General features: G+C 39.5%; 2 protein-coding genes across 2 annotated transcripts; one reads left to right on the top strand and one right to left on the bottom strand.

Moving 5' to 3' along the window:
- Positions 1–1,413: 1,413 nt before the first annotated feature.
- LOC103517174 lies at positions 1,414–4,201 on the top strand. The gene is made up of 3 exons (XM_008482195.1): positions 1,414–1,439; positions 2,563–2,759; positions 3,990–4,201. Exons 1-3 carry the CDS (start codon positions 1,414–1,416, stop codon positions 4,199–4,201), a joined length of 435 nt encoding a protein of 144 aa, XP_008480417.1.
- Positions 4,202–5,424: 1,223 nt separating this feature from the next.
- Positions 5,425–17,167, bottom strand: LOC103517173. The gene is made up of 4 exons (XM_017447357.1): positions 17,154–17,167; positions 16,614–16,945; positions 15,860–15,980; positions 5,425–5,524 (listed from the first exon to the last, which is right to left on the bottom strand). Exons 1-4 carry the CDS (start codon positions 17,165–17,167, stop codon positions 5,425–5,427), a joined length of 567 nt encoding a protein of 188 aa, XP_017302846.1.
- Between the last annotated feature and the right edge of the window lie 1,384 nt (positions 17,168–18,551).

Here is an 18,551-nt window from a genome sequence, read left to right as displayed (position 1 = left end):
ATTCTTATTCTCTATTTCTTTTTCTATCTCTACTCTTTTCAGTTTCCCTTCATTTACATAGCCCTTCTCTCTCTCCCTCCCTCCCTCTCTCTCTCTCTTTCCCTGTCTCTCTCGTTTGTATTTTGACACGAGACAACGTACAGTACGAGAAAAGATAGGGAAAATTCAGACAGAGAGAGAGAGATAGACAGAGACAGAGAGAGAGAGACAGACAGAGACACAGAGAGAGAGAGAGAGAGAGAGAGAAAGAGAGAGACAGACAGACAGACAGAGAGAGAGAGAGAAAAAGTAAATGGAGAGGAGGAGAGAAAGAGAGAGGTGAAATTGGATGACGAGGAAGAAGGAGAGAGGAGAAGGATAGAAAAGAGACAAAACATATGTATGTATAAAGGGAAGGAAAGAGAGAAGAGAGAGACAGAGAGAGAGAGAGAGAGAGAGAGAGAGAGAGAGAGAGAGAAAGAGAAAGAGAGAGAGAGAGAGAAAAAGAGAGAGAGAGAAAGTAGAGAGAGAGAGCAAGGGAGAAGGGGAGAGAGAGAAAAAGTAAATCGAGAGAAGGAGGAGAGAAAGAGAGAGGTGAAATTGGATGACGAGGAAGAAGGAGAGAGGAGAAGGATAGAAAAGAGACAAAAAATATGTATGTATAAATGGAAGGAAAGAGAGGGGAGGGAGTTGAAATAAATCTTTGTCTTTAATCATGGTATCCCAATATGTTCTAACTATTCTAGCATAATACATATGTAAAATGTATGTATGTAGGTAATACCTAGGTATAGCCAGACATATACGAGTTCATGTATGTCTGGCTGAACTAATTTGTTTTCTTCGAATGAGAAAAATCTCCCTTGTTCAACTTAAAAATGTCCATTTTACATGTTTCTCCATATTCCCCCCTCCCTCCTCCGTTTACCTATGTCTATGGTCTATCCATCTGAAAAAATTCACCTACGTCCGTGCTAATGAAAAATAACAATGAAAATTGAAGGTAAGTCGAATCGATCATAGGAGAATGTGGGAAATAATTCGAATAGAATAATAGAATATACCTTGTTTATACTGCCAGCTTTACTGACCAACACTCTGGAGTTGAAATAAATCTTTGTCTTTAATCATGGTATCCCAATATGTTCTAACTATTCTAGCATAATACATATGTAAAATGTATGTATGTCTACCATAATATTATATAAATATCTAAAATGTATGTATGTAGGTAATACCTAGGTAGAGCCAGACATACGAGTTCATGTAGGTATGTCTGGCTGAACTAATTTATTTTCTTCGAATGAGAAAAATCTCCCTTGTTCAACTTTAATATGTCCATTTTACATGTTTCTCCATATATTCCCCCCCCCCTCCCTCCTCCGTTTATACCTATGTCTATCCGTCTGAAAAAATTCACCTACGTCCGTGCTAATGAAAAATAACAATGAAAATAGAAGGTAAGTCGAATCGATCATAGGAGAATGTGGGAAATAATTCGAATAGAATAGAATATACCTTGTTTATACTGCCAGCTTTACTGACCAACACTCTACATTCATCTTGGCATTTCGTGTCCAGTATATTTTCTATTATTATAATGTTCTCACCTTTACATAAAACTATGTATATTAAATCTCGAGTTATAACTTTATAAGCAGATATAAGTTAATTTGATTATCCTTCAATTACCCACTTACCTGTCTTATCTTTTAACTAGGCACTATGAACACCGGCGTACGACAGCATGTGTCTGTATCTCTCCTCATGATAGGTAAGTTTGACAACACTGTGTGTGTATGTATATTTGACAACACCTCCTACCCAATAATACCTACGTACCCCATAACCCCTTATGAAATGAAACTCATACCATACCATTTCAAAATTCAATATTAATGTTTTTTGTAAGAGTATCTACATAAAAAGTATAGGTATCCTGTATACCAGTGGTTCCCAACTGGTGGTCCGCGGGCAGGTTTCAGGTGGTCCGCGAAGCCGTCCAATATTATATAATTATATTTTTTTTCTTACTCCTGTAAATTTTCGGTTTTCTGTAGATGTATACTGTATACAGTATATTAAATAACTGAGCATGATTAATCCTCTTGGCTTAATTATTAAACCTATCTATGTATGAGATTATGAATGTCGGATTAATGTCAAGGTATCAATTTAAACTGTGACTATGGAATATCAAATGTAGGTAAGTAGGTACTTGTACCTATTGTATATAGTTACCTAGGCTGCCTAGTTTTTTCTGGTCTCATAGAGGGAACTGTAACTGCTAAGGTGTTATCGCTGAAAGCTCCTCTCTCTCTCTCTGATTACTTGTCTACAACGTCCTTGACCTAGATGTGAGAAGTTTGACATGCACCCACACCCACACCCACACCATCAGAAAGTGTTTGGTTTTGCCAGCGGCAATAGCACGTTCAATATTCCAATGCCCGATAGATCACTGAAGTTAAGCTACGTTCCGCGTGGTTAGTATCCGGATGAGTGACTTATTCTTTTTTTTTGAATGGGTATTTTTATCCACTTGTTTCTAACCTCAATTTTTTGTCTTCTTCTGTTCCCCAGATCACGACTATCGCGGCGAGGTTCAGGCTACACCCCAGAAGAGGAACCGAAAACATGTTGTGGCGTATCAATGACAATTCGGTGGTTCATCTCCATAATACTTGTGATAGGAGTACTCTGTGTTGTGATTGGCTGTATACTAGGCACTATGAACACCGGCGTACGACAGCATGTGTCTGTATCTCTCCTCATGATAGGTAAGTTTGACAACATTGTGTGTGTATGTACATTTGACAACATGCCATAATACTTGTGATAGGAGTATGCGGCCTTGCCTTTTCCGTTCGAATTTTAATTTCTCATTATTATCTTATCTTATCAACTTTATCAACACCTTCCATCCAATAATACCTAAGTACCCCATTACCCCATAACCCGTTATGAAATAAAACTCATAGGTACCATACCATTTCAAAATTCAATAATAATGTATTTTGCTATTTTGTAAGAGTATCTACGTAAATAGTATAGGTATCCTGTATGCAGTACCTATAGGTGTAGATAACGTGTATGTCTTGAGAAAGAGAGAGATGTCTACCCCCTCCCCCCTCATTATCTATCGTACATATCACCCCCTCCTCCTCCTCCTTCCTCTTTTCACACATACCATTTTCTTTTCGTTTCCAAATAATGAAAGTTCCCACATAGGTACGTGATACATAACGGTGACCCCACCTTACTTTAGGAACACCCTATGAATGTACTCAACCCTATTGTCCCCATTAGGATATTTACATATTATATCGCATAGCGCCAGTACGTACTAGAAGGGGTTCTGTGTATGTCAAGATGTCTGAATGAAATGGTCAGGATAAACAGGATAGCACTAATGTGTGATGTGTCTGACATTAGCTCTGAGTGTCTGACATTACCTCTGAGTGTCTAACATTACCTCTGAGTGTCTGACATTACCTCTGAGTGTCTGACATTACCTCTGAGTGTCTGACATTACCTCTGAGTGTCTGACATTACCTCTTAGTGTCTGACATTACCTAATATGTACCTTGTACGATGTACCTATACTCTGTTTAAAGTCAAAAAATTGGCTCCGAGTACAGGGTTGCCAAATGGTGTACTACATCACTGGTTTTATTAGTGTCAATACGAGAAAATTAAGAAAGGCGCCTTCTGATTGGTTTAAAGGTTTCCTTAGCGGCCGCCTTTAGTTTTATTTATTTATTTATTTTTGAGACTAGAAGGTGTGTTCACACATATAAGTAGTCGTTCGGCCGTCGATCGACATTGATCGATTTCCACTGAACTGTCCACACTGCCTCGACAACATAGATTCACCTCGTCGATTGACGGCCAGTCGACTATGTTTAGATACACCTAGACAGACCGTACGTTCATATTACTTTAACCTATTTTTAACCCCTTCAACCCTTCCGTTCCACAACTAACCCCGTGTTAACCCTTTGTTGCAGGCGTGGGCATCATTCTAGTGACAGTTAGCGGTTTGGCGTGGCGGCTCAGTGTATACAGGGACGAGTCCACGCCCACCTGGCGTATGTTACTGGGTCTGGGCGGTAACCATAGCAACACGGGAGAGGAGGGAAGTGGAGAACCTAACAGGAGATTTGTGCCCCGTCTCCCCCCCTCGTATGGGCGACCTCATCATCCCTATGCCGGTGAGTAGAACAGAATAGAATAGGTTAGAATAGAATAGAATAGGTTAGAATAGAATAGAATAGAACAGAATAGAATATGAGTAGAGTAGATTAGAATAAAATAGAATAGAATATGAGTAGAGTAGAATAGAATCGAATATGAGTAGAATAAAATAGAATAGAATAAAATATGAGTAGAATAGAATAGAATATGAGTAGAATAGAATATGAGTAGATTAGATTAGAATAGAATATAATAAAATAGAGTAGAGAAGATTAGAATAAAATCGGTAGAACGTAAGTAGAAACATCTCAAAAACACATACTCGTAAATATGTGGAATCGAAATAAAATTGTATGAAAGTATATATCTACTACGATCATAAAACGTAAGATTTTCTAAAAAAAATAGCTAGATACCTAATGTATAGTTACTAACAGAGTAGACTTAGAAATCATAGAATATACCTTTTTTATGATCCTGCCCGAATATTAGAACTAAAAAGCCTCTTTAACCCCAGCAGTCTAAACAAGGTCTCGTATATGAATTTTTTCCTTTTTTTTTTTTTTTTTTTTTTTTTTTTTACTGCTTGATCTTTCCAGTTTGTCTCAAATTAACATGCATGGAGTTATGGCCCATGTATAAACCAACTTCTAAAATGATCATTTTGGTGTCATAACATTAATTTTTGTGTAAATTGTTCAATGTGTATTATATAGACTGTGTATTATTTTTATTTAAATGTAAACAAAACTAGTGTACAATAATAAAAAAAAACTTCAAAAAATCAACCCTTACAAAAATAATTATTTTTGAAAACAGAAAAAAAGAGCTCGTTCTTATTTTCTCGCTGAAAGGCTTTTTTAGGGAGAGAGAAAGAGAGAGAGAGAGGAAAATAATTACAGAGAGAAGGGATGTAAGTGACACAAGGAGGGAGGAGAGAGGAAGAAAGAAATAGGTTTGACAAAGGAAGCTGTAACTAACTGCTGAGGAGGTCTTATATCGGTCCGAAATTGAAGAGAGAAGGAAAACAAGATAGGAGAAAGACAGCCGTCCGAGAATGAAATTTACGCGTTCGGGATAAAATCCGCCTCGGGCGGGAATCGAATCCGCGACCTAGCGCTTACAAGGCTACGCGCTGGCCTAAAAGCCAACTAGGCTCAGAGACACAGGATAAAAAAAAATGATTTTGTCCTTAGACTCAGGATGTCAAGAAGGAAGAAGACAAACGTCTTATTTTGTATGACCGCCTTATTTTGTATGACCGCCTAAATATGCAATATGCACAACATAGAAGAACACTAGTACAAGTACAATGATTTTGTCATTTTCAGACATATTATGATCCATCCTGAAAAACAAATTGGTGGGGAAAAAATAGAGCTTCTGTAAATGTTTATTTATCACAGAAAAATACTGATCAAACACTATTTTTTCATTATCTGAGAATACATCAGGGTTACTCCCCCGATATCAGTCAGTCTGTGTACAGAAGTACAGACCATAATTGTCATAGTGAGATTAGAAGATGAACTCTCTTATTGGAAGATTTTAAATGAACTTGAACTTTTGGTAAGGTCAACTTATTCGGTTATTCTTCATTTTGGCCCACATTGAAAGATGTTAGACATAGAATTACAGAAAGTAGATACGAATAATTCGGCCATTTTTTCTTTCAAGAGATTTCGTAGAGAGAGCTGTAGGTATGGTCTCTTCCTGATCCCTTTTGTACCGCGTCCATTTTGTACGTAACTACGGAGGTATTTTGTTTGAAGTCTGGCTTGCGATTTTATTCCCTTGACTATTTTCAGCTGAATTCCCTTTAGGGATGAGCTCTTCATTTTTCGCCAAAGTCACAACTTTGGGTCAGGGTTGTGTTTTTTGGGGTCTTTTGGGTCATTAGGACGCTATTTGCTATGAAAACTCATTTTCTTTTCTTTTCATTTTGTCTTTATTCAGTTACTCAGACTAGCCCTGAACAACGGCTGCCCTTATTGCAAAAGGGCAAAAGCTTTGCCACGCCACCTGAACTCGCAGTTTTTCCAGGTTCCTTTTCCCCAAATAAATCTACTGATGACATTTATTTTTGAGCTCGCCCTTTGAGGATACTAAAATCCTTATTTTCTCCATTCTCTCTCTCTCTCTCTCTCTCTCTCTCTCTCTTTCTATTCTCTCTCTCTCCCTACTTTTTCTCCTCTCGTCCTTCTTCCTCCTTTCATCCTCTCTTTCTTGCCCTATCTTCTTCTTCTTCTTCTTCCTCCTCCTCCTCCTCCTCTCTCTCTCTCTCCCTGTACTCTTTCTATTTTCTCTCTCCTTCTCTCCTTCCTATTCTCTCTCCTTCTCCTCTTTCTATTTTCTTTCCTTTTCTAATACCCACCGGACCAGTGTGGAAAATGCTGAGCAAATACCTTTTCTCCTTTTCCTCCATCAGAGGATTTTCAGGGGTTTTTAACTTCAGGGGAGGACCACGAACACCAAACTCGGGTCCCTGGGGCCCTAAAGTTCTATGCGAGCAGTCTAAATGGATAGTTTGAGTTTGTGTCTTATGCAACCTCAGTTTTCAGGAAAATAGGACAAAAATAATGAAATCAATTCGAAATCAATAACATAGTTGACAGGAAACAGTTTCTTTTTGAATACCTACCTTCTAAAAAAATATTGCGAACCAAGTTAGTGCTCCGCGGATCATAGATTGAAATTGACCTGTTTGTCTATTTCTAATGAGAAAGTCGGGATTGTAAATTGTATGACAAGGTCAAACAGTTAACTCTCTTGACTGCAGGTAGATATTTAAAGAGCTAAAGCACGTTAGACCATAAAGTACAATGGTTACTTTCTTCCTTGGAACTCTTTTTAAATTGGTTAATTACTGATTTCGTAGCAAAGTTAATTAACAATAGACTGTGCAACAACACGCCATAGCATGACTGTGATTACAAATAGCATGTCCATTACATGTCTGTAGCATGACTATTAGAGAACAATAGAGAGTCTATTAGTTCACAAGTCAGATGGTTTGTTAAATGTCAAAACCTTTTCCAGGTTCAGAGATGTTCTGGGTTGCTTCTGTGTTTTTGATTTCTTTGGAATTGTCTAAATTGTTTTCTTATCTTTCCTACTAACTTTCTATTATTACACAATTCGATCAAATCTTTATTTACAGAAATACATATACAAGTTGGACAAAAATTGAGAATTAATAAAATAAATTTATAAAGTTTGATCAAGGGTGGTGTTAATGCCCATGACATTCTCTACCTTCATTCTATCAGATTGTTAGTTTTGTCTTGTGTTATTTTCTGTGAGTTTTTCCGTTGTTTGGTTTTTTATTGTTTTCATCTGTTTGGTTTTCAGTAATCTGGTTGTGTTCTTTGTGATTATTATCGGTTGTTCACGACATCGGACATATTTTGTAAGTAGTTTCATTTCACTGTTGTGTTAGATGACTTGTTGATAGAATGGACCAATATGTTGAATATCGCGCGATGTCAATACAATATTATGCACCCATATATAACGTACTGGTTTGAGGTTTTGCAAAGTTTGCAACAGCTACAAGAAACTTGAAATAAAACCATCGGGTGAAAGTTGCAAGCTTGTTTTCGATTTGACATCCTGTGGACACTACACATCGCTTCATCACACAAACAGAAGAGTAGGTGTCTAAAACCTCGAGTACAATATCTGGAATTCTGCAGTGTTTGTTATCCTCTAAAATACCGGCGCGGCGTAAATACCACTCCCAGCGTGGAGGCTTCGGACATTTAGGGGCCCCCAAATGTCATCATTTGGAGCACCCACTAGTTGCAAGCTTGTTTTCGATTTGACATCCTGTGGACACTACACATCGCTTCATCACACAAACAGAAGAGTAGGTGTCTAAAACCTCGTGTACAATATCTGGAATTCTGCAGTGTTTGTTATCCTATAAAACACCGGCGCGGCGTAAATACCACTCCCAGCGTGGAGGCTTCGGACATTTAGGGGCCCCCAAATGTCATCATTTGGAGCACCCACTCTCCCCTTTAGTTATCAACCGAGTGGGACCCCGAAAAATAACGTCACTGTATAAACTGCCAAGGTTTTTAATGACAGGAGTTTTACCCTTCATTCGGCCACAATTAAGCTACCCCCGCCTCCTCACACCTCACCCAGTCTGAGTGAGTCCAAGAAAAAGTAATAACGATTGGCCAGATCCTTTCCCCACTCCCCTTTAGTTATCAACCGAGTGGGACCCCGAAAAATAACGTCACTGTATAAACTGCCAAGGTTTTTAATGACAGGAGTTTTATTCTTCATTCGGCCACAAGCTACCCGCCTCCTCACACCTCACCCAGTCTGAGTGAGTCCAAGAAAAGGTAATAACGATTGGCCAGATCCTTTCTAACTTCATTGTATGCCTTCATAGCTTCCTCAGTAATCCTCAATTTGAGGAAGTACCATAGAGCAAAATGAAAGCTCAACTTCATTGTATGCCTTCATAGCTTCCTCAGTAATCCTCAATTTGAGGAAGTACCATAGAGCAAAATGAAAGCTCCTCTCTCTCTCTCTGATTACTTGTCTACAACGTCCTTGACCTAGATGTGAGAAGTTTGACATGCACCCACACCCACACCATCAGAAAGTGTTTGGTTTTGCCAGCGGTAATAGCACGTTCAATATTCCAGTGCCCGATAGATCACCGAAGTTAAGCTACGTTCCGCGTGGTTAGTATCCGGATGAGTGACAATCGTGGGTCTTATTCGTTTTTTTTTTTTTCGCCCAACAGTTCCTCGAACGAACCTTATCTGTTTAGGATAAAATCCACCCCTGGCCACCAGGACGGGAATCGAACCCGCGACCTAGCGACCTTTACCCTCCTAGCTAACCATCAAGCTGGCAGGGTCGGAAGTTCCAAGTTGTGAAAGCTCTATTTTAAATCCTCAAACCCACACATGGCCTTGTTGCTTAGCGTGCTAATAAATAAAAATCCCCAAACTGAGATAGATTTTCCGAGTTTCTGCCCCATGAATTCCGACTGAGTTAAAACTCCAAAGGTCACTCATACATTACAGAAAACCCCAGGCAGGATATTCAATCCCCCTTCCTAGCTTTTGGCAGGGTCGGAAGTTCCAAGTTGTGAAAGCTCTATTTTAAATCCCCAAACCCACACATGGCCTTGTTGCTTAGCGTGCGAATAAATAAAAAATACCCAAACTGAGATAAATTTTCCGAGTTTCTGCCCCCTGAATTCCGACCGATTTAAAACTTCAAAGGTCACTCATACATTACAGAAAACCCCAGGCAGGATATTCAATCCCCCTTTGGCTTAATTATTAAACCTATCTATGTATGAGATTATGAATGTCGGATTAATGTCAAGGTATCAATTTAAATTGTGACTATGGAATATGAAATGTAGGTAAGTAGGTACTTGTACCTATTGTATATAGTTACCTATAGGCTGCCTAGTTTTTTCTGGTCTCATAGAGGGAACTGTAACTGCTAAGGTGTTATCGTCCCGAAAGCGAAGAGAGAAGGAAGAAAGAATAGGAGAAAGCCCAACAGTTCCTCGAACGAACCTTATCTGTTTAGGATAAAATCCACCCCTGGCCACCAGGACGGGAATCGAACCCGCGACCTAGCGTTTACAAGGTAGACGTTTTACCCTCCTTTAGCTAACCATCAAGCTGGCAGGGTCGGAAGTTCCAAGTTGTGAAAGCTCTATTTTAAATCCCCAAACCCACACATGGCCTTGTTGCTTAGCGTGCGAATAAATAAAAAATACCCAAACTGAGATAAATTTTCCGAGTTTCTGCCCCCTGAATTCCGACCGATTTAAAACTTCAAAGGTCACTCATACATTACAGAAAACCCCAGGCAGGATATTCAATCCCCCTTCCTAGCTTCCTACACACAAGATGACCTTTGTTTTGTCGCAACGTATTTACATTTGGAAAACGAACTTTTCTCTGGGAAAAAGCTCGGATAATGATTTCAAAGGAACACCGCTCTGACTTCTCTCGGATTAAAACGTACAAAGGGTAAAGGAGGTGGGAGAGAGGAGAAAGAGGACGTGGAGAGGAGAAAGAGGCAAAGATGACGGTAAATAGGGAATATATAGGGAATAAAAAGCGAATATATAGAAGAAAGGATAAAGTGATAGAAAAGTGGTTTTCAATCTATTATCCGCGGAGCACTAACTGGTTCGCAATATTTTTTTAGAAGGTAGGTATACAAAAAGAAACTGTTTCCTGTCAACTATGTTACTGATTTAGAATTGATTTTTCTGACTTCTCTCGGATTAAAACGTACAAAGGGTAAAGGAGGTGGGAGAGAGGAGAAAGAGGACGTAGAGAGGAGAAAGAGGCAAAGAGGACGGTAAATAGGGAATATATAGCCAAAGATGACGGTAAATAGGGAATATATAGCCAAAGATGACGGTAAATAGGGAATATATAGCCAAAGAGGACGGTAAAAAGCGAATATATAGCCAAAGATGACGGTAAATAGGGAATATATAGTTATATAGCCAAAGAGGACGGTAAAAAGCTTTGGAAAACGAACTTTTCTCTGGGAAAAAGCTCGGATAATGATTTCAAAGGAACACCGCTCTGACTTCTCTCGGATTAAAACGTACACAGGGTAAAGGAGGTGGGAGAGAGGAGAAAGAGGCAAAGATGACGGTAAATAGGGAATATATAGGGAAAAAGCGAATATATGATTGAAGAAAGGTCTGACTTCTCTCGGATTAAAACGTACAAAGGGTAAAGGAGGTGGGAGAGAGGAGAAAGAGGACGTAGAGAGGAGAAAGAGGCAAAGATGACGGTAAATAGGGAATATATAGGGAAAAAGCGAATATATATAGAAGAAAGGATACGGTGATAGAGAAGTAGTTTTCAATCTATGATCCGCGGAGCACTAACTGGTTCGCAATATTTTTACTTTCTATTACCCTTACGTATAGGGAACCTATACAAGGTAATGAGAAAGTATTGCAATCGGTCCAAATTTTTTTAGAAGGTATACAAAAAGAAACTGTTTCCTGTCAACTATGTTACTGATTTAGAATTGATTTTATTATTTTTGTCTTATTTTCCTGAAAACTGAGGTTGCATAAGACACAAACTCAAACTATCCATATTTAGACTGCTCGCATAGAACTTTAGGGCCCCAGGGACCCGAGTTTGGTAAGTTTGGTATTCGTGATCCTCCCCTGATGTTAGCACTCTGTGGCAACGTAAATATTAATATTCGGAGGGGGAGGAGTGTGATATCAGGGCTTGAGATAGGGTGGTGGTATATTGTAATATATAAACCCATGGGACTTCATAATATTACCTATGCATATAGTTATCAAATTAATAAATAAATAATTCATGAATAATTGTGATTGAGCCATCAGGGAGTTGATATACCTAGTTGACATGATGAAATTTTACCTGTCACCCTGTCAGTAGGTACTAGTACCTCTGGTCAAATTAGTAGATGGAATAAAATTTGCCTGGCTCGTAAGCGCTATAACGCTATTAGGTCTTTAGTTCTACCTTCGGTTTTAGGACGATAAGATCTCTGTTGTTCTCTCTTTTGATCCGACTCGTTTGGATACGAATATTACGAATACGAACTACCACTTACCTACTCTATTTAAAGTCTTCCATAAGGACCAATAGGTCAGCTCCCATGGCGTAGTGGTCACTGCGCTCGCCTTGCACGCGGGAGACCCGGGTTCGATTCCCGGCGGGGTCAAGAAATTTGTATCATGCAAATGATTGATTCCGTGACTGGCCGTTACGGGGCCCACTCAGCCTCGTGAGGAAAATGAGTAGCTATGTAATATAAATGCGCATAGCGACCGGTGCCAGCATGGTAGGTAAACATTGGATTTTAGGATTATTGAGATATTGGAAAAATCCTACAATGCTGCAGTGAGCACCAAAGTTGTGACATGAGGAAAATGAGTAGCTATGGCATATAAATGCGCATAGCGACCGGTGCCAGCATGGTAGGTAAACATTGGATTTTAGGATTATTGAGATATTGGGAAAATCCTACAATGCTGCAGTGAGCACCAAAGTTGTGACATAATAACACAAAGAAACTGCATTTACATTTACTCCCAAGAAACTGTAGATACGATATATTAATGACACGTTCTAACCCCCTTATCCCGGCCCTGATCAATTTACTCCTTATACTCTGACATTGTGACAAGCTATGGGTGTACCTCCATAACATAGGTAGGTAGGTACCTATCCTCCCCCATTATACCTACCTTTATGTATGTAGGTATCTTAGCTTTCATTTCTATAACGCTATTCTGTACTCGGTTGACTAGTTCGCTTTCTATATTCTATTCTAGTGACAGTAAGTGATAACAATAGAAACTGTTATTCCTCAGGAGACCTCGGTTTATAAGGTTAAGGAGAATGGGGTATGTTATGGTAAGCAAGGCCGTATTTAGGGAGGGGGGTTATGGCCAGAGAGGGCGGCCTCCCCCCTCGGGCTTCCCTTTTGGTCCTTTACTATGGGGCGGACTCTAAAAATTTGGAGCATCCCCCTCCCCCTCCTCCAGGATACGGCCCTGGGCCCTAATGGTTAGGGTTGGGGAGTGGTAAGATTAGTAAGATATGGTTAGGGAAAAGTGGTAAAGAACGGATATTTAGTAAATAAATGGCAGATTAAATACCTAAGCTCTTAAATCTCTGCAGAGAGAAGAAAAAATCATCCCCACATTAAGGAATGTTTTTTTTTTTTTTTTTTTTTTTTTTTTTTTTTTTTTTTAACACCAGAAACCATAAGGCATTTTACATCCCCAGAACAAAACATAAAAAAAACCCTTTAGGCTCCTAATCTATCTCTCTCTCTCTCTCCCTCTCTCTCTGCCTCTCTCTCTGCCTCTATTTATCTCTTTCTCTCTCCTTTGCCTTTTTGTGATGATAAAAAAAAAACTATTTATGGTTCTATACAAGAGGAGGAAAAGAGAAAGAACATAACTAGGAGTGGGATGGGAAGATCATTAGAGAGAGAGAGAGAGAGAGAGAGAGAGAGAAAAGGGTGTGAAGATAATACGAGAATAATGTGTGTGTTATTTCACTCGAAAATTATCTCCCTCTCTCTCTCTCTCTTTCTTTCTTTCTCTCTCTCTATCTTTCTCTCTCTCTCTCTTTCTTTCTCTCTCTCTTTCTTTCTCTCTCTCTATCTCTCTCTTTCTCTCCCTCCCCCGTCTGTCTATTTCTCTACGTACTTTCATACCATCTGAGTAGAGATAAGTGGACAAAAAGAGAGAGAGAGAGAGTGAGAGAGTGAGAGAGAATGAAAGAGAGAGAGGGAGAGTGAGAGAGAGTGTGTGTGTGAGAGAGAGATAATTAGAGAGAGAGGGAGAGAGAGAGAATGAGAGAGAGAGAGAGTGAGGGAGAGAGAGTGAGGGAGAGAGAGAGAGAGATAAGGGTTATATCTGATGAGTGGTGACTGCAGAATAGAAATTATGCAAAACTTCACAAAAGCTTGGGTGACTTGACCATTACAGGGTGTCCACAAAGTTCCTACCACTCTGTGTCGTAGCATGCCTAATGGATATTTCCCATCCCGTAGTATGTCCCTCATCAGATGGGCGAGAAGAGACATAATTTTGTCAACGGTTTTAATTGAACCCGATACCTTGTCTGAAGCGTGTTCTCTCTCTCTAGGTGACCCCACCTTACTTTAGGAACACCCTATGAATGTACTCAACCCTATTGTCCCCATTAGGATATTTACATATTATATCGCATAGCACCAGTACGTACTAGAAGGGGTTCTGTGTATGTCAAGATGTCTGGATGAAATGGTCAGGATAACAGGATAGCACTAATGTGTGATGTGTCTGACATTACCTCTGAGTGTCTGACATTACCTCTGAGTGTATGATATTACCTCTGAGTGTCTGACATTACCTCTGAGTGTCTGACATTACCTAATATGTACCATGTACCTATACTCTGATTAAAGTCAAAAAATTGGCACCGAGTACAGGGTTGCCAAATGGTGTACTCTGTACTACACTGTTTGAATTTCTCATTGTTATCTTATCTTATCAATTTTATTAATAGCAAGTTAATCAATACCTTCCACCCAATAATACCTACCTACCCCCTACCTCCATATTTAATGAAACTCATACCACACTAATAAAACCAGTGTACTACACTGGTTTTATTAGTGTCCAGTGTACTACACTGGTTTTATTAGTGTCACACTGTACGAGGAAATTAAGAAAGGCGCCTTCTGATTGGTTTAAAGGTTTCCTTAGCGGCCGCCTTTAGTTTTACTTATGAAAATCCTACAATGCTGCAGTGAGCACCAAAGTTGTGACATAATAACACAAAGAAACTGCATTTACATTTACTCCCAAGAAACTGTACGATATATTGATGACACGGTCTAACTCCCTTATCCCGGCCCTGATCAATTTACTCCTTATACTCTGACATTGTGACAAGCTGGGGGTGCACCAGTGCACCTCCATAACATAAAGGTAGGTACCTATCCTCCCCCCATAATACCTACCTTTATGCATGTAGGTACCTTAGCTTTCATTTCTATAACGCTGTTCTGTACTCGGTTGACTAGTTCGCTTTCTATATTCTACTCTAGTGACAGTAAGTGATAACAATAGAAACTGTTATTCCTCAGGAGACCTCGGTTTATATGGTTAAGGAATAGGGTATGTTATGGTAAGCAAGGCCGTATTTTGGGAGGGGGGTTATGGCGTGAGAGCGCGGGCTCCCCCCCTCGGGCTTCCCTTTTGCTCCTTTACTATGGGGCGGACTCTAAAAATTTGGAGCATCCCCCCCCTCCTCCAGGATACGGCCCTGATGGTTAGGGTTGGGGAGTGGTTTAGACGAAATGTGGTAAGATTAGTAAGATATGGTTAGGGAAAAATGGTAAAAAAACGGATATTTAGAAAGATATGGTTAGGGAAAGTGGTAAAGAACGGATATTTAGTAAGATATGGTTAGGGAAAAGTGGTAAAGAACGGATATTTAGAAAGATATGGTTAGGGAAAGTGGTAAAGAACGGATATTTAGTAAGATATGGTTAGGGAAAAGTGGTAAAGAACGGATATTTAGTAAGATATGGTTAGGGAAAAGTGGTAAAGAACGGATATTTAGTAAGATATGGTTAGGGAAAACATTATACCATCAGGATAAAATCCGCCCCGGGCGGGAATCGAACCCGCGGCCTAGCGCTTACAAAGCAGACGCACTACCAACTAAACTAACTAGGCTGGCATGAAGTGTTTTGATTACCTTCTATTACTAGATTTGGGTGTATTTTTTTACTTTCTTCCCTCTCGGGAAACTGACCACTGGTAAAACTGACCACAGCTTCTGAATGGAGCAGAGGTCAATTTTTTAGTGGTCAGTTTTCCGAAAGGAAAATACACCTACTATGGTGAAACCATCTTCTCTTAAGGTTGGTTAGGACATTTTCGTTTGAAGGATTTTGAAAGAAGAGACTTAAACTGGTTCAAATTCAAAAAGAAGGAGTCCGCTGATAGGACCACATAGTTGTTGAAGCGAATGCCCCTTATAAAAAAAAGAATAGGAAAAGACAGAGCACATGATTTCCCAGTTGGTTACCCTTCCGGGTACTCATCACGCAAACTTGAAGGCTCTTTATCTTGAAGCTTACAAGTTCTCTCATATTCTAAATTGAAACTAACACCTTCTTTTCCCTATACTCGTCGTCTACAATCATATCGCGGATAATCTGATTGGTTTGCTCTTCTTTGTTGGCGACAGGTTCCTTGACTTCCTTGGCTACGTTACGCCTCTTCCGTTTTCCTGAAGCAGAAGATGGGAATGAAATAAACAACTTGGTCTTTAACGAAAAGGTTCAATGGGATACAAATATTAATTTAACAATTGGCAGATATTTTATAATTATGTAGGTAGGTACCTATGTATAGGTATCTATCGAATAGGCGTCTCGAAATATCAAAATCGGACAAGCGTTCGATACTTATCGTGGAAACTTTGAGCAAATAAATGTAGGTACCTACCTATAGTTCCAAGTTCTTTATGAGATAAGCCATTTTTCCTGGCTTTCTCTCAAGTGACAACACATTGTTGCGTTGGCGACAGGTTCCTTGACTTCCTTGGCTACGTTACGCCTCTTCCGTTTTCCTGAAGCAGAAGATGGGAATGAAATAAACAACTTGATCTTTAACGAAAAGGTCCAATGGGATACAAATATTAATTTAACAATTGGCAGATATTTTATAATTATGTAGGTAGGTACCTATATAGGTATCTATCGAATAGGCGTCTCGAAATATCAAAATCGGACAAGCGTTCGATACTTATCGTTGAAACTTTGAGCAAATAAATGTAGGTACCTATAGTTCCAAGTTCTTTATGAGATAAGCCATTTTTCCTGGCTTTCTCTCAAGTGACAACACATCGTTGTACACCTACCCTTCTTGCCCCTTCTCTCCTCAGAGAGCTCCCTCATGATGGCCTCCAGATCAATAACCCCCTCCCTATCCTGTCCAGGGCCTGTTCCCTCATTCGGCTTCCGGTTTATGTAGCCGCTGTAGTTGGCATGATCAAACCCAGGCGGATAACAGTTGGGATCTGGCTTGATCTTGATGTTGTGCATGGCTTGGTAAAGGTCATTGTCCACGGTTCGATTTCCGAACTTGACACCCTTGAGTTCGTGATAGGTATCGTTCTCCATAGCCAGGTTGGTCAGGTTCTGAATGTAACCTTGAAACGGGAAAAGCTCCGTGTCAAGTACCACTCTCAGCCTTTGGATGACAGGTCGAGTTTTACCACCGTGGATTGTCTCAGGATTGAGTTCAATCCGAGGTTGACCTGGCTATTAAGTATAGGGAAATCTTCGTTTCATCTCAATCCCGAGTTGGGAAAACCCAGCATTAGTAAATGGGGTCGAGTGGATTGGAACTCATCACATGCTTTCAGACACACTCCATTTTGTCAAAGGTCTAAGTTTACCTTGTCATATACATAGTTTGAAGAAACCATTTTTTCAGATGAAAATTCGTTTCCCCCCTTCCCTCCACCCCGGGGGTGCCGCCTCCGTCTGTCATAGCCGAGACTCTAGTGATCTTAGCGACTCCAGAGGTAACGTCATCTCTGTGATCAACACAGAGGCAATACTCAAGATGATGGACCCCAACACAGAGCAAAACACAGAGGCGATACTGAAAATGATGGATTCCAACTCGGAGAATTCGACCGGCCCAGAGACAATTATCAAAATGGAGGAGAAGAAGGATTTGGTGACTGTGGTGGAGAACCCTAGTACTCAGGTCATAGTGGAGGCGATACCATGTGAAGTAGAAGGAGAACCTAGTCACTGTAGTTCAGCAGGGGAGATGCATATCCTGGCACATCTGTAGCACGGGGTGTCTCCCTGTAGTTTGATTTCTGAAAGAATGAAGCTTCATGTCTGAGTCTGAACTACACTTAATGCTGAAAGGTAGTTATACGAATGGCCGATCTCGCTTTTCTTTGTCAAAAGCTCAAAAGTTTTCAAATTACAAGTAAACTACAATTGCCATCACAATATTCTCGGTTTTTACACTATATTATGACTGAATGACTAAATGAACATTCAATTCAATCTTTCAGAAATCAGACTGCAAAAATAGGCTCGGACCTGGTCCAATATTTTTTGACATTAATTTAAGGAAGAAGAGGAAAAATAAATAATTCAAAATCAAATATAGGTACCAAATATACCTAATATGTAATGGGTAAAATTATTTTACCACTCTCAATGTTTAGTGTCATTTGTGTGCTCTAAATTATTTTCAATTGGCAAATTATACTATCGATTACGTTATAAATCCATCTAAAAAGCAAATTAAAGTTTTTATTCTGCTGATCCGTGCCCCAAGAAATTTTCCTTCACACCAAACCAAACTATTCAATGGAATTTTGGAAATGAGTCTTATATGAAATTTTCTGCTGTCGAGAAAATTTGGACCATGGATATTATATGTATCTACTGGGTTAAAAATTGAATAACTAGTGCTTATCTTTACTTTGTTAGACTTTGTTCTATTTAAGTCTTGTTGTATGTTGTAAATTTAATTTAGTTGCTGATTGTTGTAATTTTAATTTAGGGTGAATTGTGCTGATAAAACTGTTTTGTGTGTTTTACTAGAAAATATCATGTTATTATTATAGGTAGGTTTGTAATCTACCTACTCCATAACTTCAAGCAATTTAACTTGAGACAAGATTTTCCAGTGGTAAGCCCAGTGCTTTTTCGTTGGTGTTTTAACCAGCTCCTCAGTTGTCCTCATGAGGCTGAGTGCACCCCGAAATAGTACGAGATGTCTACTAGAAAATATCATGTTATTATTATAGGTAGGTTTGTAATCT

The sequence above is a fragment of the Diaphorina citri genome, unplaced genomic scaffold (assembly GCF_000475195.1).
Source record: "Diaphorina citri unplaced genomic scaffold, Diaci psyllid genome assembly version 1.1 scaffold1770, whole genome shotgun sequence".
NCBI lineage: Eukaryota > Metazoa > Arthropoda > Insecta > Hemiptera > Psyllidae > Diaphorina > Diaphorina citri.
This window is presented reverse-complemented; position numbering and strand designations above follow the sequence as displayed.

Excerpts from the sequence above, each read along its gene's own strand:
- LOC103517174 (XM_008482195.1), top strand. The coding sequence starts at position 1,414 with ATGAAAAATAACAATGAAAATAGAAG. Across the intron at positions 1,440-2,562 it reads AATAACAATGAAAATAGAAG|ATCACGACTATCGCGGCGAG; the intron begins GTAAGTCGAATC and ends TCTGTTCCCCAG. Across the intron at positions 2,760-3,989 it reads TGTATCTCTCCTCATGATAG|GCGTGGGCATCATTCTAGTG; the intron begins GTAAGTTTGACA and ends CCTTTGTTGCAG.
- LOC103517173 (XM_017447357.1), bottom strand. Across the intron at positions 15,981-16,613 it reads GGAGAGAAGGGGCAAGAAGG|GAAAACGGAAGAGGCGTAAC; the intron begins GTAGGTGTACAA and ends CTTCTGCTTCAG. Across the intron at positions 5,525-15,859 it reads GAGTATAGGGAAAAGAAGGT|GATGGATCATAATATGTCTG; the intron begins GTTAGTTTCAAT and ends TTTGTTTTTCAG.